The 19,661-nt window shown below is 32.1% G+C and overlaps 1 protein-coding gene across 1 annotated transcript; it reads left to right on the plus strand.

Moving 5' to 3' along the window:
- The first annotated feature begins 2,989 nt into the window (after window positions 1-2,989).
- On the plus strand, window positions 2,990-5,920 carry LOC129892384 (MATH domain and coiled-coil domain-containing protein At3g58400-like). Its single transcript, XM_055967955.1, has 6 exons — window positions 2,990-3,184; window positions 3,543-3,675; window positions 4,378-4,547; window positions 4,711-4,984; window positions 5,099-5,262; window positions 5,388-5,920. The coding sequence occupies exons 1-6, from the start codon at window positions 3,157-3,159 to the stop codon at window positions 5,549-5,551; spliced, it is 933 nt and encodes a 310-aa protein (XP_055823930.1). The 5' UTR covers window positions 2,990-3,156; the 3' UTR covers window positions 5,552-5,920.
- The last annotated feature ends 13,741 nt before the right edge of the window (window positions 5,921-19,661 follow it).

The following is a 19,661-nucleotide window of genomic DNA, read 5'->3' on the forward strand; positions in this document are numbered from 1 at the left end:
CCACGGCCTCTCATTGCTACTCCTCTTCTGGCTACAGCCCCAACGGCTGGCTTAGGTGTTGCTATTGCTCTAGTTCTAACCATCTATAAAAAGAAAGTGAAGAAGGTCAGTTACCAATTTGTATTACCTAGATACCAATTGGATTCAAGTAATAGCACGAAGAAAGAAGGAATGGAATTTTTCTAGAGTCCCGTAGCCTCTCGAAGAAAAGTAAAGGCTTTTCCATACCGTTTTGCAAAACTCTACTAGACTTGTCCTTATGTGATAAGATCACCGAACCTAAAACACTGATACCAAGTTTGTCACGATCCAAAATGGGCCATGAGTGGCACTCACACTTAACCTCCTAGGTGGGAGCACCAACGATACAAACCCCAACTTATAAAATATGACAATAACGCGGAAGCTTAATTTATGAGAGTAAGAGATAATAAAACCACTAAAGTCTATTAGATATGTTTTCCCAAAACCTGAAAGTCATCACTTCAAGGACATCTAATTCTAAAATACTAAGTCTGAAAATATCAAACACTAGAATAAATAAATAACTTAATGTGTCCAAAAACTAAGGACATCATGCCATGCCTGAGAGAACCCAACACGAGCTAGAATGAATAGCTCACCCTGGAACCTGATGTGTTGAACACTGGCTAGAGCTAAGGTCGAGTTGAAGTTGATGTCGATGGAACACTATCTGCACTCCACAAAATTAAACAAAGAAAAATACAAGTAGGGGTCAGTACAGGACAACATGTACTGAGTAGGTATCATCGGCCGACTCAAAATAGAAATCAATATGCATTAAGTAATAACGGGAAATCAACCATAACACTTAACATGTGGCAACCAACAAGCTCAAGATCAAGTAACAACACAATGAACCATTACACAATCAGTCAACAATATCAAAAGTATACATGAGGACCTAAGCCTCCACACCATGGTCTTTTGGAAAATGAGTTATTTGAGATTGGGTAGTATTAAGTCTTTTTAATATATTTTTCTTTAATATTATCGTGTCGGAATGTGACACCCAATCCAATAATATCATGTCGGCTCGTGACACCCGATCCAATATATACCGTATCGAAACGTGACATCTGATCCAAATATAATTAATTTATCATTCTTTGTTATCACATTCCACTTTATTAACAATATTTTATTAAACCTTCTTTATTCAAGACACCATTTTTGATAAGGCAAGTTCAAGATTATGGATTCCACGGTCTTGGGATTTCAGACCAATCACAACAACATATCAACCATCCAAACAAGAATAATTAAATGCATAGTAAACTTCACACATTACTTAAGGACTATTAACTACTATTAAGAGTTTATCTATGATATAGAATAAACCATAACCTACCTCAACCGAAGAACCGAAGTCAAGTAAGCTAATTCTCCAATGCTTTTGCTTTCCTCAATGCCTCAAAATGTTTTCAATCTATCAAATATACAATATTCGTAAGCAAACCAATCCTTAGACACCAATATTACTATATGTCTAGCCTAGACCCAAAACTCACCTAATGATATTCATATAATACAATATATCTAATATTTAATTATCTATTTTATTATGCCAAAACTTGAATTATAATGTAACTATAACAAGAAAGGAACATAACGAAAACCCCAAATTACCATTAAAGCAACAAGCCAACAACGTGGACTAGGGAAACAAAATAACCATGCATCTTATACTCCTAAATACTATCCAATATTATATTAATCATTGTGCCATCATTATTGCCATGATTAAAGTCAAACTTGTGGATATGCCTTATGGCCAATTGCTGTTTCTATACAAATAACATTATGAAAGTGACCCATTATAGTTATCAACATCTAAGGCAAAATTTCATAGTTCTCAGAAAGTATTTTTACCTGCAGGGTCGTTCTTTCTCGTGACGTCGCACGAGGTTTGTTCTCTCGCCCTAATTTCTTTTCCTAAAACTCTTATGTATTAAAAGTGACAGATATCCTTATCTTATTTTAATAAATAAAGTGGTATAGGGTAATAAATAAGTTATAAATTGAGCCCATCAACTAAATTAATTATCTAAAGTTATCCCTCAAATAAATAACCATAGTTATCAAATAGTCCAAAATACCCATTAAAAATTTACGAATTGAGTCTTTTATGAAATAAAAAGCTCTCGTACTCAAAATGACATAATTTACAAATGTTTACCTATTTAAATTTAGGAAGATACTAATACAAATAAATGTATACCAATTTATTAATAAATACGGATGAATTTATTCAAACAAATATATACCAATCTATTAGATGGATACAGATCAATGAATATCAATAACACAAATGTATACAAATTTATTAAGTGAAGATTGGATTTCTCACCATAACTTTTAGCAAACTATTGAGAAAATAATTTGTAGATGGTGGATTGAGGACTCATAAGAATTCCCTTTGAAAGAAAAATATTCATAATTAAACATATTTTGCTAATTTTAAGGAAAGAGATAATTTTAAATAACCTTTTTGCTATGAGAGACTAAGAGCCCGTTTGGATAGGCTTTAAGTTGATCAAAACCAATTTAAAGCCCCTTTTAGTTTTTAGACGTGTTTGCCTAATGCTAACTTTAAGCCATAAAGTTCTTAAAGTCTGTCAAAAATGAAAAGTTAGGATTCCTAACTCTTTTTTTTCTAAGTGCTTAAATCATTTTCTTTGACCATGGAAATTATTTTTATATTCCTTATATTTTAACTAAATTCCCAAACTATCCTTTTTATTTTTTTAACCCTAAAATTCACATCATTTTCCTCATTTAAGCACTTTTATCCAAACACTCAACTGCTTATTTATAAAAATAACTTTCAGCACTTCAAAGTTTTAAAACACTTCATACATAAAAGTTACTTTTTTTAAGCCCATCCAGGCTCTAAATATCTTTTACTATTTTAAAGAAAAATAAGTTGAAGAGAGATTGGTGTCAACAAAAATTTTCTTCCCCTATTTTTATGCAGAATACAACGACTATCCAATTCTTTTAGGCTTTTTATTTGGCTAAAATTTACCAATTCAATCTAAGGGTTCTATATATGTGTCAATTCCTCAATCCTTTTATTAGAACTGCAACTACGCTAAAGAGCACAAGTATTGAGTTTTGCATAACGCTATTAGTATGGGATCGATTGCTCCAGAAGATGAAGGTTTTATTTAGTCTCTACATGCATATTCTATTTTCCTCTTCATAAATATGAAATGTGCATTTGTGAAGTCTATTTTAGCTGATACTTTTAAAAATTCATACAAAGAGCATGTGTATTGTTAATGTATGGTTTCTTTGCTTAAATGTTTGTATATTTAATGGTTTTTTTGTTTATAATTGTGAAATGACACTCTATAACATTATTTGTATGATCTTATTTTGTATCTTAAACTTTTAGCCTTTAGAGAGAACTCTTAATTTATTAAAGTATATTAGATGGAACTTCACTTGATTACTTTTTAAAAAGAATAATGCGAAAAAGCTTATCCTTTTTGTTTGATGTGCAATATTATGGACAGAAGTGACGGTGGTGGAAGTTAGAGAAGCTTCGCCAGCTCACTATTTGTTGAAAATTGAGTCTTTCTCACTACTTTCAGAGAGTGGCATTGAGAAGTTCGAATCAAAAGAGTTTAAGGCTGGTGGTTATAAATGGTAAGACTCGTATGTCAATCCTCACTAATGTGGTGGCTATAAATGGTATGACTCGTATGTCAATCCTCACTAATGTATTATTTATCTACATTCTATGAAGTACCAAGCTAAACGATCGAGTTCTCCCCTTCTTGAAATGTGAGAATAATAAGGTTTGATATTGTCCCATTGACTATTTCTTGAGATTTGTATATGTTTGAGAGCAAGAGGTCGAAAGGGAAATGCCATAAGCTATTTCTAGTCTTTGATAAGAGAAAGGGTAAATGTTGTTTCCCCTTTTCTTTTTCCCACTGGCAATATATATAATGCCATTTCCCTTCATTGCTTAGGAAGTAGATATAAAGGTAATGAAATGTGTTGTTCTATGCCTATGCTACTTCTCTATATTCTTTTATCAAATAAACGACTCTTTATTTACTTAATAACATTTCTCAAAGATTGAATCTTTCAGATCAGTCCCTGCTTGTTATGACTCTTAAGTACCTCTCTTAATTTAAAGTTCCTTTCTTTAGAAAAAAAAAAGAAGAAGAGTTCTTTCTTCAATCATGTCATTTACACTAATTTTTTGTCATTTGCATGGCTAGTTAAGGACTTATGAGTGTTTTGAGTACAAAGAGACTAAACAGTGGGCCATTATTATCAAAAGTTTGTTCCTAAATGGTCTTAGTTATATTGTTGAATGAATTTATGGACTTGATACAGGAAAATGATCATTTATCCTAATGGAAACACACGTGAAAATGGAAGTGGACATCTTTCAGTTTACTTAGCCATTTCAGGGACAAGTTCCCTGCCTGCTGGTTGGGAGGTCAATGCTATATTTACCTTCTTTCTGTTCAATCAACTCCATGACAACTATCTTTCAGCGCGAGGTACAATATTAACTAATGTGTTAGATATATCTTATTTCCTTTCTTTAGCATATATATACATTTCTCACTAATGTATCTCATCTAAGCTTTTTAGTTATAACTCTGACTTCCAACTTTTTTTCAATTATCGGCTAAACTGTGATGCTACAATGCCTTGGTTTAGGAAAAATGCGGCGGTTTCAACCTATCAAGTCTTTATGGGGACTTCCCAAATTTCTTTCTCACAAAGCATTCAAAGAGGTCTCTAATGGATACCTTGTTGACGACAAATGTGTGGTTGGAGCAGAGATATTTATCGTGCAAAGGCAAGCAATTGGTGAATGTTTGTCCATTGTGAAATCTAACGGCTCATTTAAGCGTGAATGGAAGATCTGTAATTTCTCCAATCCTGGCAAAAATTGGCTTTCTGAAGAATTTACTGTGGGAGATCACAAATGGTACTTCCTTCATCTCCTTGGTGCATAATTGTATGTTGTATGTATTGTTCTATTGTACCATCACTCATTTAGAATTTATTTGTTCCTTAATCCTTTTGTTAATTTCTTGTGTAGGCAGCTAAAGTTATATCCAAAAGGCGAAGCACACAATAAGGGATATATCGCGATATACTTACATTCTGTTGATTCTAAGGACTTCAATCACCATCAAAAAGTGAAGGCAAATTGCAGCATCAACCTCAAAAATCAGATAAATGGTGGATACAAAAAGCGATCTTGTAAGACAACTATAATTCGAATTCTCGCAAGATGAATACCAATATAATTCAATGGCTAGTTTTCTTTTTCAAAACATTAAGTTCCTTTTTGCATGTCTAATATATTTTTTTTTTTTTTTTTACAGATTGCAAGTGGTTTTCTGCCACCTCACGGACGTGGGGTTTTACAGGTTATATGCCTTCAGCTCAGTTGCATGATCAGGAAAAAGGTTATCTTGTCAATGATTGTATTGTGGTGGAGATTGAGCTGGAAGTTGTGTTTAAGCATAGCGTAAAGAGCTTATCTTAACTTAGTTTACAGTTTATTAGTAACTGTGGGAGTCTCTCTGCACAGTAGTTAACCAGTCATTTTGACCTTAATAAAAATAAATAAAAGAAAGAATGTATATCACTAAGTCATGGTTAAGTGATAAATTTTGTTACTGAAGACGCAAGTCTTGCATTCAGTGGTTGGATATTAACCTCTCGTTGTGGGTAAGTTTTGCCCTTCTTTCTAAGTGTTATTGGAGATGTTGTCGATTGCTCATTTTATATCCTACTGTAGTTTGTTATGAAGATCATTTAGCAGTAGTATTATTTTTCTAAATTGTGACTTGTATTCTCTGTGTCTGCCTAAAACAGAGACAAATATAAGTTTTTGCAATAAGTTTCAATGTTGAATCGAAAGGAAATCTTTATAGAAATAGCCAGATGAATTTATTGTTTATTTTTCCTAGTCAGTATACATAGTTATATCCATATTATACACGGATTTTATATCTGCTAGTTATTTTTAGTTTAAGCGACCAGATGAACTGCAAAGATTTTATCAGATCACAGTAAATGTGCTCACAATTTGCAAAGTTAGTGCTTACAATAGAATAAAAATTACCTGCCAATTGGTAAATATTTTGGGGGCATTGATACATAGAAACAATCTATGTTAGTGTTGTCTACCTTCTTACCTCAAGCAACATCCTGAACTACTTTATGCTATGGTTAGCCTTTTCTGAGTCCAGTGAGAACGGCGGAACTAGGGGCGCAAGGGGTTCATCTGAACCTTATTTATTGGAAACATATGTATATAATGTCAAAATTATTTTATGTATTTATAGTTGATATTGTATCCCTTTAGGTTATTTTGTATGTTTACATCTTTATATGACCGTGGGATGTTACAAATTGACAGGTGAATTTGCAGTTCAGCTAACATTTATATTTTTAGTGCTTCTCCATATAATACATAGATTATACATAGTTATAACCTAAATAGCGGTTTATCCAATCACTTAAACTAAAAATGACTAGAAGATGTAAAGTCCGTGTATAATATGGATATAACTATGTATAATTTATGTATATTGGCGAAAAGATGTAAAATTATTTTGAGTGTTTTTTGTACTTGTTTTTGCTTCTCTTTTGAATTCTCTGACTACTTTTTCGTGCAGTAATTATTCAGAGGCCATAGAAAAACTGTTTCCCATACAAAAATTGTCTGATTGTTTTTTTGAATAAATGCTGAATTTTCTAGGATATTATTAAGAATTTCATTCAAAACTTACAATAGTTAGATTCAAAAAAGCATTTGCGGAAGAAAAAACTACTTGACTAAAGTGTTGAATTAAAACAGATATCGAGAGCTTATTTTAATTAGCTGGATAAATTTCATAGATGGTCACATAACTTTGAGTTTTTCCGTCAAAGTCGCTTAATTATGTTTTGATGTTTTATGAACTTAATGAAGGGATTTACTTATGAAAATCCTTTTAAAGACTTTACATTGTGCTATGAAGTTAAGGCATCGAGTGTCAGTCCTGTCTTAGACTAAGATTCAAAGCATGCCAATATATTTATATATTATAAGTAGAGTTTACAAGGAATGCCAGTTAATGAGCTAATTAAAATTAACACCTCTTATGGATCAAACTGACCTAATACGTACCAAAGTGAATCCAATTTTACTATTGCAGAAATACTGAAAACATATTCTAAAGCATAAATTCCTGGAAAAATGATAATAGTAATTTCAATGATTCACCTTTACTATTTCAATAAGCCAGTTTCCAAGACATGCTAGTACAATTTTGGGTCCCTGTACATGAAGAAACGACATATGCCAAAGGAATAAGAAATTGGCGTTTTCATTCTTTTATACTGGAATAAATTGACTAGAAAGCTCGTCCTTTTGTTATTATTGAAGCTACAAACCTAAACAAAAACTCAATATCATTACGGCCTCCGTTCTAATTATCTTTGATTTGAATTTTTTTATATGTATGTCTTTGAAATATTTTAAGATGTTAATTATTCTGATTTGTAGTACATACTTTTACATAGTTTCAAATATCTAAATATTATTTCAAAAAACTAAAAGCTTGTACGTATGTATGAATTTACAATCAAACTTTAAAAGTTTGAATCACAAAATTTCAAATGTGCCACATAATTATAAAATTGGAGGAATATAAAGAGCAGAGAAAGTATAAACTAAATTATATATTTATACACTACATCTCAGTGTTTTTGATACATACGAGAAAACCTTCGCATACATGAAAAGGCGCAAGAACAAGTATTTCCATAACAATAATATGAAATACAAGTGACATAGCCCAATCTTAGCTAGCTAACCAAGATTTTGTATTGAAAAAGGTAAAAGCTCAGGAGGGATAGAAAAAAGATGAGAATTGTAACAATTTTGCCACTTTGAGGGTCACATGAGACGACCTCGGACTTGCAAGGTCAAGAAAACTTGAACCGTCCCTCTAAAGTTAGAAAAGATAAGAAGAGAATGTAAGAAGAATAAGCTCAGGAGGAATAACGCCGCTTCATGTTTCAAGATAAGTACCTCATTTTATTATCATCAACATCATGTTCACCTTGATAGAGATGATGAAAAACTAATATAGGCACCATGTTTTCTTGACTATAGTAGTAGGAGGATTAAGGTATATAGTAGCACAAGAGAAATAATGAAAGTGTATATATGTGGTTATTATTTATATAGATAAAAAGAGGAGCCAATTGGTTTTGAAAGAAGACGTAAGAAAAGGGTGATAAATGGGTATAATTGGGCGTTCAATTAAATGAGGATTCGATATGTTATTTTCAGTGTAAGAAGGGACAGATGGTAAAAAACAAGAGTTTGTTTTCTTGGTTCTATCAAAACATAACTATCATACTCATGCCCTTTGTCCCATATCTTGGCAATTTTTCAAAAATATACATATATGCTGAAAAGAGAAAAATATTTTCTAGAAAATAAGTAGATTATATATTATGAGATGTGGAGTTGAGGGTTGGGGGGTAGGAGTGTGGGGTGGTGGGGATGGGGACTATCGAAGTGGAGGTGAAGATGAAATGTGTTGGAAGGTGGGGAAAACACAATCAGTGTGAAATGTCACTTGTGAAACTTCTTTTCCCTAAGTCATTTTCCTCATTTAAGGAATTAACTTATTTTTCTAGAAAAATAATTTTTTTTTGACCAATCGAATCTGAGAAAATTGAAAAATATTTTCTGAAAAACTCTATAGCGAACACACCTTTAATTAGAGTTAATTAAATGTGTTTTCACTTCAATTTTATCTCTAACCACAATAAACTAATATAGTTTGGTACAAACATGAGGTAAATAAGTCTTTTCTACTCCCCATTATCCGGCCCATTTATTTGCTAAAGTTGCATTTCTAAGGGCGAGTTTGGTAGGAAGGAAAATGTTTTCCTAAAAATAAGTCATGAGACTAGTCCCGAACTAGGGTTAGAAGTCGAGGTCATAAGCTAGGTTGGGGTTTAGGGTCGGGAGTAGAGGTCATAAGTTAGGTTGGGGTTTAGGGTCGGGAGTAGAGGTCATAAGTTAGGTTGGGGTTTAGGGATTGAGAGTCGAGTCTTGTGTTGGGAGTCAGATCCTAGGTCAAGGTTATGATTTATGTCCTGAGTTAAGGTCAAAAATTGAGGTCAGGGTCGAGTCTCGATTTAGGAGTCAGATAGTTAGGTGTGGGTCAGGAGTAGGGAGTTGGGTCCCCGATCGAAACTCGACTACCCGACCTGACTTTTGACTTTGACTTGATACCCAACTCTCGATTCTGACCACGACCAGGGACTCAACTCTCTACCCCGACCCAAAACCCAACTCTCATCTCTTGACCCTAACCCGACTCTTGATCTTGACTTTGACCCGATACTTTGGACTCGACCTTGATTAGAAATTCGACTCCCGACCTGACTTTGACCCAGGACTCGAGACTGGTCCCATGAACTCGACTCCCAACCTCGACTTAGGATTTAGATTATGTTATATATAAGAGATTATTCTGCTAATCATCATCGGTCAATAACTACAATCACGATTCATTCCAATATTCTCTTGTTACAAGAAGAATTGGTGAGGTCCCCGTTTACAATTTAATGCACAATCTATTTAGTATACATCTATATATATATATATATATATATATATATATATATATATATATATATATATATATAGGAGAATCATAGACAAGGTGATGTGACACCTCTCTATGACCTCCATTCATATTTATCTTTTTTCTCTTTTTTTTTTTGCTTTTTTTCTCTCATTTCTTTTAATTATTTTATTTTATAAAATCATCTCCTTAATCATAAATTCTACTCTTAATTAATATTAGTTATGTCCATAATTCCTAACCTTTCATATTCATAACCCTCAAATAATTTAATATACAAATTGATGACACCTTAAAATCACTCTTATAAAAATCTATTTTGAGACTTATATGATGATTATTTTAATTTCATTTCTCCTTATGCTTCATCTTTTATCTTTTTGGTAGGTCATTTTTTTTTGTCTTTTTTGATTTAATTTTACAGGAGAGGGATCTATAATGAAGATTGTTAGATCATAGATGCGTCGTTCAATTTCATGAGGTAAAATAATTTGATATGTATAATATAATTATTCCTTTTTCTCCATTGTAATTATACATTTAGTATTATTATTTTTGTAGCTTTAAATTCTTATTGAAATTATAGTACGTAATGCAAATTTTTTTTTCACTTGCAGGCTTTAGTTTAAAAAGACAAACAGTAATTCCACATCAAGATTTTTTTTATCAATGATTTGATTGAATATTGTTTAATTTGATGATATTGGAATGACTTCATTATATATGAAGAATATATAAATTTAATTTTCAATGAGAAAAGAGAATCAAAATGATAAAGAAATAAGAAACAAAATCATATATAAAATTGAACTACTATTGTATTAACAATTGTATATATTTCTCTTGTGTTTTATGTTATTATTATTTAATAATTTATTTTATTTATTCATAATTATATCTTAAAAAATTCTTTAAGTAGTAGTACATGATGAGGATTTTGACATAATTCTAGGGAGCGGAACATGGTGATGGATCAACTTGCAAAGGAAGGCCTATAAGAAAACTTTTTGAAGCATAATTTGAAATTATTTTGGCTAGAGATTTTTTTTACTTTGGCTTGTAATAGTAATTTAGCTACACTTCTTGACAACACTACTCATTTAGCTAGCCTTTTATGATCTTACTTTTATTATGAAGCATAATTTATATAATTATCTTACTTCTAACCAAAAGAATTATGATGATGAGTTTTATTTTTATTTTTCTTGCAAAGAAAATTAAAGTGAAATAATTTATTCTATATTATCATTGTTTATTCTTTTACGTATGTAACAATTTATTTTTATAGCTATTCTTTTGTTGGTTGAAATGTATTTATAATTTTTTTTCTATTTATTATATTATGAATGTAATAGTGTAGGTTATTTTTTTTTATGTCTTAACTACATAACTATGAAAATTTATGTCTATGCATTATTTAATTGTGATTTTTGAAATAGTCATGTAACACATCTCTTATGCAAGGCAAATCGTTTACCCTTTTTTTGCTTTATTTAATTTCCTCCCTTATTTTTTATGTTCTTTTATTTATTTTTACAAATGAAATCAATGTATAATGATTAATGTATTTAATGTCTAATAATATCATACATTCAAATTGTTGATAACTCATATCTCTTTATTTTCTTTATAACTTCTACTCTTAAATATTATTCATAACTCCTGTTTTTTTCATTTTTTTAAATTTTAAAAATATTTATTAAATGTGTAAAAGAATATAGTAAGCACATGTAATAATAAAGTCACAATGTAAAAGTTTAAAGGTCTTTTTCTTAAGAAATCATTGTTTGAATAGAGGATCGTATTTCCACAAAAATAAAGAAATTCAAAATAAAAAACAATATCTTCAACTTAATACAATAGATTATTGTTTCAAAATATAACCTCTAATTATTTCATTTACTTCACCACTATATTTTTTTTATTTTTTATTATGTACATATGAATGGTTTGTACTTAAAAAAAAGAATTTCTATTTTTACATATTAAAGAAAAATGAATGAATTATCATATCCCCGGATAAAGACAAAGATCTATATATATTGTATTCTCTAACACTAACCTAAATATAAATATTACATAAAACTTTATTTAAAATAAGAAACTATCAATATATAGAATTTATATATATGAACAATATAATACAGTAATTTATTAATTTTTCATATAACCGCACGATGCGCGGATAGTTCGACTAGTTTACCTATAATCGTACAACTTTATTAGTAAATGCTTGTAAATAATAGTGCCACCAATCACCCTTTAGAAGCTAGACAAAGTTTGTAAATGCTTTGTATTTTCATCATTACCCTTAATTCTTCATATATATTTCGAAGGTGTGGCTATATTATTGGTCTTGGAGGGTGGGGAACAAAACGTACATACTCACTTTATCATAATTCTAATCATAAAGATTTCATAATTGAGCAAGACTATTGTAAAAGGTGTAGCAAACAAGGTGCACTTTGTTTTGGTTTCTCCTTTTTATTGTTTTTATCAGATATTTTTGCAAAATTTGATTTTTTTGATTTAGTTATGTTAAGATTAACTAGTAGGAGTATTTATGCATGATATATCTTGAATAAACTTGACTAATCTTAATTTAATAATTCGGTTGAACTTTACGATTAAAACTAGATATATCTAAGTTTAACAATGTTGACTTGACATAATCTTATCAGAAGAAAATTTAAACATTAAAATGTGTTCAATTCAAAGAAAGATATTTTTTTCAAGAAAATATGTTGGCAAATTTCAAAAAATGGGGCAAATAAATAGAAAGCTGGGGCATAGTTGCATTAAATAGAGTAGTAAATATTAAACAAGGGTTTGACCATTAAATAAATAGGGACAGAAAAGTAGAGAAGGGGAGAAAGGGAAAGAACATAAAACAATTCCCTAAAATCACAGTACCGATTGTCTTCAGCTGTTGACTATTCCTTTTCTAATTATTCTTTTACTTTGTTACTGTCTACTCCCTCTGTCTATATATATAAATATAATATTGTTTAACTTAATACAATATGTAAAAAAGAATTTTTAAAAGAAATTTGTGATTTAAATATTTTTGTGATTATAAATCATTGTATTAAAGTTAAATGAGTAATTTAAATTTAAATTATTATTAAATATAAAAATGTAGTGTATTATTTTTTTTGGACCGATTAAAAAAATAAAAATAAATATATATATATCACATAAATTAGGACCAAATATATCATTTACTAGTAGCATTTTCTGCAGAAGCAGAGTCTATTTTACTCTGTGAACTGTAGCGCCTTAATTCCCCGTTGTTTTTTTATCGTTTAATGTTCATATAATAGCAGTGTATGTTTTGCACTCTGAGAAATTGAAGGCACTGTCATTGTGTTGTCATTTTCAAATGGTCCTTCCATTTAATGGCTTTTTGGACTCTAATCCCCACCACACAGAGACAGACAATATGTGTGTGGGTGGGGGGTGGGTGGGGAGTACATTTCACCCTGTATTGAGTATCTGATTTGGAACCCCGAATAATTTAAATTTGATTTGCCAAGGCTCGTTAAAGGAAGAAATTTTATCTATCCCACCATAACCCGACTGTTATTGTATTACACTTTAGTTTCAATATTTAAGTTTGACAATAATATAATCTAGTTGTTCTTTCTTATTAAAAACTTGTGTACTATAGAAAAGTGTAAACTTAAGGAACCAGTAACTCTAAAGAATCCTTAATTTGAATAAAACAGGTACATATGATTGATATAACCACAAAAAGTTTGTTTTAACATATTTCACAATTTTAAGGATAAAATGAAACTTGTAAAAAACTATATAGTCTCTGATTTACCAAACTCCGGTTACTTTTGTAACGTAATTAGCTGATTAAAGCTTTATATCTTAATTCTTAATAATATGTTTTATATGGTAGACGAAAATCTTGATTCATGAATTTTATGTATACAGCCTTTAGTACTGTCCAATGCCTTTCACAAGACCCTTCGTTATTCAAGTTTAAGATCAACAATGTAAGCAATTCAAACAAGGCAAGTAAAGGTCATCCCAATGTACGGATCATCTCATGTTTACACGAGATCTAGGAATGGGCAGCACCTTAAAAAGGTGTGATGTAAGCAACACATCTTAATGAACCTACTTTAATGAAAGCATTAGTGGTTGATTTCATGTCTAGGATCCGTGACAATCTTTTTCTCATAAAAAACGAAATACCTTAAGGTAACTCAATTTCAAGATATAGCTTATGAAATCATGAGTAACCAATATCATACATATAAGAAAAGGATAACTCATTCATTCTATCGGTGTGAGACATTCTAACACTCTCACAAATACCGAATTTTGAGAATGAACAATATAGCATGAGAGCCCAACATTAATTAAATAAAGAAAAGGGATGTGAGTAAAAATAAATATATTAGACCTTATAACTCAATTGTAGAAGATTACTCAAGTTATATTGCCCTAAATCATATATATATATGAAGAAATAACTCATTCTCTAAACTAGTACTATGAGACATTCTAATAAACATTTTCAAAGTTTATGAAACTTTAATGTCTATGCTACATGACAAGTAAATTGAGTTTCAAAATGAACGGCCTGAAACAAATTGCATCTAAAAAGCAAAAATAATAAAATAAAAAAATATCACATAACTAAACTCCAGAAGCTGCATCATTGGGCCTAAAGACCTTTAAGAGTTCGTTTGGTAGAGTGTATTAAAATAATGCTAAATAGAGTATATGTCATGGTCTAATTCATCGGGTCGTGCGGGCACCTACTCTAACATCTAGATAGGAGGACCCTTACAAAAACACATCTGGAAGTTTGACAAAAAGCCATCAATAGCCAAAAAGAGTAGTGTGAAAACACCGTAAATAAAATTTTGACTCCAAGTTTGATTACAAAAAAAAACACCTTAACACCCATAAGGATACTAGTCTAAATAGGTACAAGAGCTTCTAAAGATTCAGAGTATAAATAAAAATAAGACACAGCTTCCACCATAAGGAAGGAGGAGTAGAAGTTGCTGGAGACTTATCTTCGTCTTCGCTTATGAAACATCTCTGACCCTGCAACTAGACTATGCCAAGTGGCATAGCAAAAGTAGTATCAGTACAAAAACACGTACTGGTAGGCATCATCGGTCAACCCGATACCCACCGCATAATATAAAGAAATCAACAAAAAGAAAACATGTTCTTAAGAGATTCACCGCCAAAATATATGCAGAACTCTTATCATTCCTATTAACCTCATTAGAGTCGCTCAAGCCTAACTCTCATTCCTTTTAGTTGGTCCATTGCAAACTCTTATATAAATCAAGGCTTAGCCCTCCTAACACATAGATGAGTTTCCAACTACGGGTCACCATTAACTCCGTCTAACCAACCTACTTTCTTTATACTTACACACCAACACATGACCCTAGAATAATTAACACCTTACTTGGAAGAGTAAAATATTTAGGGGAACTAAGGCTTACCTTCTAATCATGCTGTCTCGCCATGGAGGGATCTATCCCACTCTGGCGCCTCGCCACAGCGGGAATCCTCTCGTCAGGTCGACCTGCCCGGATACAGAAACTCCGAATAACCTACTAATCCCCTTTTTAACTCATGTGCCTACAGGACATCAATAGTACTTGACTATTAATTCACTAATCTCACTTCACAATGCATTGACTGTTTTTCACTTGTTTACCGACATCCTCATAACTACTGTGTGGACGCATCTAGTATCCATAACATAATTGGAACAAGCATACACAGGAACACATTATCAATTTACCATTTCATGAGCAATATACAGTTTCATAAGGTAAATCTCAATTACAATAGTCAACATAGCTACACTTGAACCTTCGGTCCTTTCATATCAGCTATTACATAGGATGGGCGTGTTCAATTATGTTTGGGTTAGTTTCTCTATCATCAACCATATAGTCAAGATCAATTCACAGATGATAGTCACACAATGGTTCTCTCATGGAACCCATACTCAAGCCATATATATATTGAAACGTGACACCCGATCCAGTATATGTGTCGGAATATGACACCCCATCCTATATTTGTGTTAGAATGTGACATCTGATCTAATATATATATCGGTATGCGACACCCGATCCAATATCACAATCACAACCACAATCACATGTACACAATGAATATTTCATAGACTTACACAATCAAGTAACAGGTTCATTGCATGCAATTGTTCATAATTAGTCATTTCATTAGTTTCATTCTATTTTTCCTTCATTAACAATATTTCATCAAGCCTCCTTTATTCAAGGCATCACTTTCGATAGAACAAGTTCAAGATTATGGATTTCACGGTCTTTGGATTATAGACCAATCACAACAACATATCATTCACCCAACCATAACAATTAAATGCATGGCAAACATCACAGTATTACTCAATCATATTTTGAGAGTATCTCTATGATATAGTCTAAACCATAACTTACAGCTATTAGCCATCAAATAGGTTCATGGCATGAGATCTTTCAACACTAAGTCATTCACATTTATCCTTTATTTCATGACTCGCATTACTCAAGTAATTCACAACGAATAATCAGCGTAAACACACATAATTATTGTATAAGCCTATCGTTAGATGCATTAATAGCCCATAATCTCCAAGTCTTAGGATTTCGTTATGACCCAGTTATTGTCAATACTTAATCTCACAAGAATCATTGGCCTTCTAATAGTTTCACCAAGATTAACATTCAAATATTGAGTCTTTATCACAAATCACATAATAAACATGACACACATTATACATTTCCACTCTAAATAACAATTGACAATCATTTAATCATCTAGACTCGTGCCTGAAGGCCTAGGCATAAAATCTCCCATCAATCTACATTATATTAAGTAATGAGAATGAGTTTATAACTACTCAATTGATAAACCTAGCCTACCTAGGCGCCAAGCAATTGTAGAAGGATTAAAGAACGATCATTGACTTCTGAAGGGAAAAACTTTGGAGACGGACCTGAAATCTGTGGGTTGTAGCCTTCCTTGTGCTAGAAATTACTTATTACCTTCTCACTAAGCCTAGAACAGCTTTTAGGGGGTTTCTAGGATAACCCTCATCTATTTTGGCACTTAGGAGAAGAAAGAGATAATAAAAATATGCTCTCTTTAGTTTCTGGCCAGCAGGGATAGTGCTCAGTAAAATGAGAATGACCTTTTACTCCGAACTCCAAATGAGGCAAATTTAGTGGCGTTGGAAAGAAGACTCATAGACCTTTAATTTGATAGGTTATGAGATACCTAATTATTTATAGGCTGAGAGTTATGATAATTTGAAGTTGACCCTAGTTTAAACTCAAGTCCAAAACTAAATCAAAAAGACACTTTCAACTCAACTTTAAAATAGGAGCATAGTTCAACCTTAATACATAGCTAATGCACTCGCATACAAAGAAATTAATTCTAGTCTTATAACGAATGAGATTCGTATATATTATTACCGCAGATATATTTAGTAACGACGGGCTAGGTTGTTACAATAGATATTAATTTATCCATCGTTCGTCCCCGAACGACAACACGAAGGAGAGGGCACAAGCCGATCTAAAAGTCTTTCGAAACCAATGATGAGACAAATTAAAACTTAGAAAAAATCACATCCTAGACTAACCGCTCGCCATATGCAAAGTTCTACTAACCCGAAATCCATTCCAAAAGTTTCTATGGGATACTATGTCCCTTACATTTTATGATACCACCTTAATTCTCCTCAAACACTATACCTTGAGACACTAAATATTTCTAAACCCCACAATTCATAAAGTTCATTAGAATCTATTCTAACTGAAATCTTGTCAACTTTTATACTAGGGGGAACTTTACCTAGGTACTTACACCCTAAAAAATGCTATAACGAGCACATCATCCCACTCAAAGAGCGGTAACCACAAGGTACCTCACGAATCAACCACAAGAATCAAAACACCCTAAATAAGTATGCAATGATTCTCATTCAAAATTGATAATCGAGCATCAATCACATTTGCTGGCAATGACTTTGACATCACACTTTCCATCTCATCATGTTGTCTAGGAACAAAAATGCAATTCGACATGCTCGCACAATAATAAGAAAATGACAAGTTCAACCAATTCACAATCACGGTGGGACCATCAAGACATATCATAAGATTCATATCAATGTCAATATAAAGCATTTTCACATAAGGGTCCTCTCATGGGACCTACAAGCATTTAGTAAGTGTTGGAATGTGACATTCGTTCCAAGGTTTATGTCGGAACGTGACACCCGATCCCAACATAACAAAAAATACAATTTTATTTTCATTAATCACCATTATATCACCAAGAACAAGTTTGTCACAAAACAGGCCAACAAGTGATCATTTCACATATAATCTAGCATGTTTCCCTACTCATATACACATATGCATATCATAAGTAATTTAACAAGTATATGAAACACAAATGGAAAACAAAACCATTACCTACCCTAGTCATCTATCTAACTTGACAACCATCAGTTCTCTATTACTGTGCACTGGTCTGAAAATGAGATTAATTATTATTCGTTCAGGAGTAGAAGAGTGGGATAGGGCAAAACAGAAGAGACGGGGCTGAGATTCTATCTCACCCTTCCCCGCTCTTGCGGGATGGTTCTTGCTTTGGCGAACAAGCTCTAGCGATGATTACAGGGACAGATTCTTAGCAAGACTTTTCTCGGGAGTATTCCATATCCTTAATCCCTTTATTGACTCTCATGGTTATGGCTTAGTCCAACTTGACTCCCCTAGCAAAATTTCAAAGGGGTCTATCCCAGAGTCGAACCCAATGCTGCATACTTGCAAAGCTTTCCCCCATTATCTTGGTGCAACAACATGCACACCATAGGGATTTGTTCATCACCCATCTTAACCCAAATACATCATAATAAATAGAAGCACATATTAGAAACAACTAAAGCATTGAGTTCCCATAAACTGAATCATGTATCTTAAATAATCCAGATAAATAGAAACACAATTCAGCAACATTAAAGTCTTGAGTCCCCATAAACTCAATCTAATAGCTAAAGCAATCATGATCACAAGTATGACATAACCCAAACTTTCAAACTCAAGTCTTAACTTTAGTAAACATATGAAATCGTATTAAGGTCTTTAACATAATTCCAAGATCAACTCAAGCACTGCATAGACCAAAACTCATCGTCACATTATTTAAAACCAGTTATGAAACATGTTAAGGAGATCTTTTATAACAACAAATTTCGCCATTATGCAACAATATCTCTTTATCCACATGGTTTCCAACCAATTTTGACTGTCCTGAAATTAGAGTTTCTCTATAGTCATAAATCATTTCTTTTTCCTTACCATCTTTAACAACGGTAAGTCCATGCATAATTAAGAATTGTATTTCCTCACACAAGTATATCATTTAACATGTCAGAAATTGGTTCATTAATAATATTACAGTTTATCACTAGACCATTGCACATTACCAAGTTATGACCCTTTTTCTGATAACAAGTTAACAGAAAAATAAGAAATCATGTCTCACATAATTTCAACCATTCAAGCAAGTACACTTCACACACTGCAGATACTTTAAGCAACACTATATGCATAATCACATCATATCAGGGAAGTACACTTCACACCTTGGCAGTTAGTCAAGCAACACTCTGCACATAATCACAATTCAAGGCTACATCACATAAGCAAGTCAATCTATTTAATTAGTTCGCTTCATGGATGACATTCAATTGGTCATCCATGTATTTACACAGCCTGTAAGGCCAGATACCAATTGAAGCCTTCTCGATTCCAATTTATCTTGGTTGTGTCCCTTCAGCTGTGAAAACGGCATCAAGTTTACTTTATTGAGATACCAATTGGAATTCGAAGATATCAATTGGACTCAACCCATACCACAAGTGACAACCCACATGAAAGGAGAGAAGAAGTAGAACAACTT

The sequence above is a fragment of the Solanum dulcamara genome, chromosome 6 (assembly GCF_947179165.1).
Source record: "Solanum dulcamara chromosome 6, daSolDulc1.2, whole genome shotgun sequence".
NCBI lineage: Eukaryota > Viridiplantae > Streptophyta > Magnoliopsida > Solanales > Solanaceae > Solanum > Solanum dulcamara.

Coding starts and splice junctions, on each gene's coding strand:
- LOC129892384 (XM_055967955.1), top strand. CDS start 3,157: ATGGGATCGATTGCTCCAGAAGATGAAG. Junction 3,676..4,377: donor AAGGCTGGTGGTTATAAATG/GTAAGACTCGTA, acceptor GACTTGATACAG/GAAAATGATCATTTATCCTA. Junction 4,548..4,710: donor CAACTATCTTTCAGCGCGAG/GTACAATATTAA, acceptor GCCTTGGTTTAG/GAAAAATGCGGCGGTTTCAA.